Source organism: Octopus bimaculoides, chromosome 3, assembly GCF_001194135.2.
Source record: "Octopus bimaculoides isolate UCB-OBI-ISO-001 chromosome 3, ASM119413v2, whole genome shotgun sequence".
NCBI classification, from domain to species: Eukaryota; Metazoa; Mollusca; class Cephalopoda; order Octopoda; family Octopodidae; genus Octopus; species Octopus bimaculoides.
The window spans coordinates 157,599,449-157,600,565 of NC_068983.1; the positions used below are offsets into that span (position 1 = coordinate 157,599,449).

General features: G+C 32.4%; 1 protein-coding gene across 2 annotated transcripts in view; it reads left to right on the forward strand.

Moving 5' to 3' along the window:
• The window catches only part of LOC106883939 (peroxisomal acyl-coenzyme A oxidase 1), a 48,983-nt gene that overhangs the window by 41,708 nt on the left and 6,158 nt on the right, over nucleotides 1–1,117 (forward strand). For both annotated transcript variants that reach the window (XM_014935089.2, XM_052966639.1), the window contains exon 11: nucleotides 256–361. In XM_014935089.2, coding sequence (XP_014790575.1) covers nucleotides 256–361 — 106 coding nt within the window. The remainder of the gene's footprint in view (nucleotides 1–255; nucleotides 362–1,117) is intronic.

Consider the following 1,117-nt stretch of genomic DNA (forward strand, 5'->3'; position numbering starts at 1 on the left):
CATACCAGCGCAATCGTCTCTCTTGCACGCCACAACTGATGCTTCTAGATGCTCTTCCTAATGCCAACTACTTTATAGACTATACTGGGTGCTTTTTACATGGCACCAGCAGCAGTGAGATGACCAAATAACTTACAAGACAAGATCTATCAACTAAGTGGGGAGTAGTATTGAAGGACAGAAATAAGTTTCCATCATCTTTGCATATTTATTCCCTATGTAATGTAATATGAAATTTTCTTTTTCTTTTTGTAGAATGCTTTTATATATTTCAAAACTTGTTTTTGAGAAGATAAATTCTGGAAGCTCACTTGAACAGGCATTCAATATATGGTCAAATGAGATAAAAAATATGGCTATTGTAAGTTGATTTTAAACAAAATTAAATGAATTTGGTTAAATTTCCTTATATGTTTGTAACAAAAGATTTTTTGAGAGTTGACTCCTGTTCTTCCATGTGGTTCATTTGTGCTATGATTTGGTCTCTGGAGAGTTCTATTTGTTCTTTGGTTAGGGTTGTATGTTCTCTTATTTCTTGTTATATCTGCATATGATCCCAAATTTGTGTTTCTTAGAGGGCTGAGCTATCTTTGTGTATTTTGTGGGAAAACTTCCTTTCTTTTGGTGTTGTTTTGAGGTCTGAGGGTTGTAGTAGATTGATGTTAGGTTTTATCTGGTTTTTCCCATAGGTGTTTTCATATTCTTATAGCCAGAGGATTTTTGATTCCAAGATCTTCTTATACTTTGTCTCCTCTCTGATGGTGTCAGTTTTCCACATGTCTAGAAGATTTATGGGAATATTTCCACTGCTTCTTTTGTTAATTTCTTTATGTATATAGGTGTCATATGTTTCAAATTTCTTTTGGAAGTTTGTTACTCTAAGGTGAAGTAGTGTGATTTCAGTTTCAAATCTCTGTAGTGCTAAATTGAGGCAAATCTTTGTTTCTTCATTTGGTTCCAACATTATTTCTTTGATATGAAATTTTAATGGGAGTATTACTTCTTTACTCCTCCACTGTTCAAATGTGTTGGCTAGGTTTTCATTTTTTAGGGCTCTCCAATATGCTTGTTTTCTTTTATTTAATATGTATATATGTATATATATATATATATATAT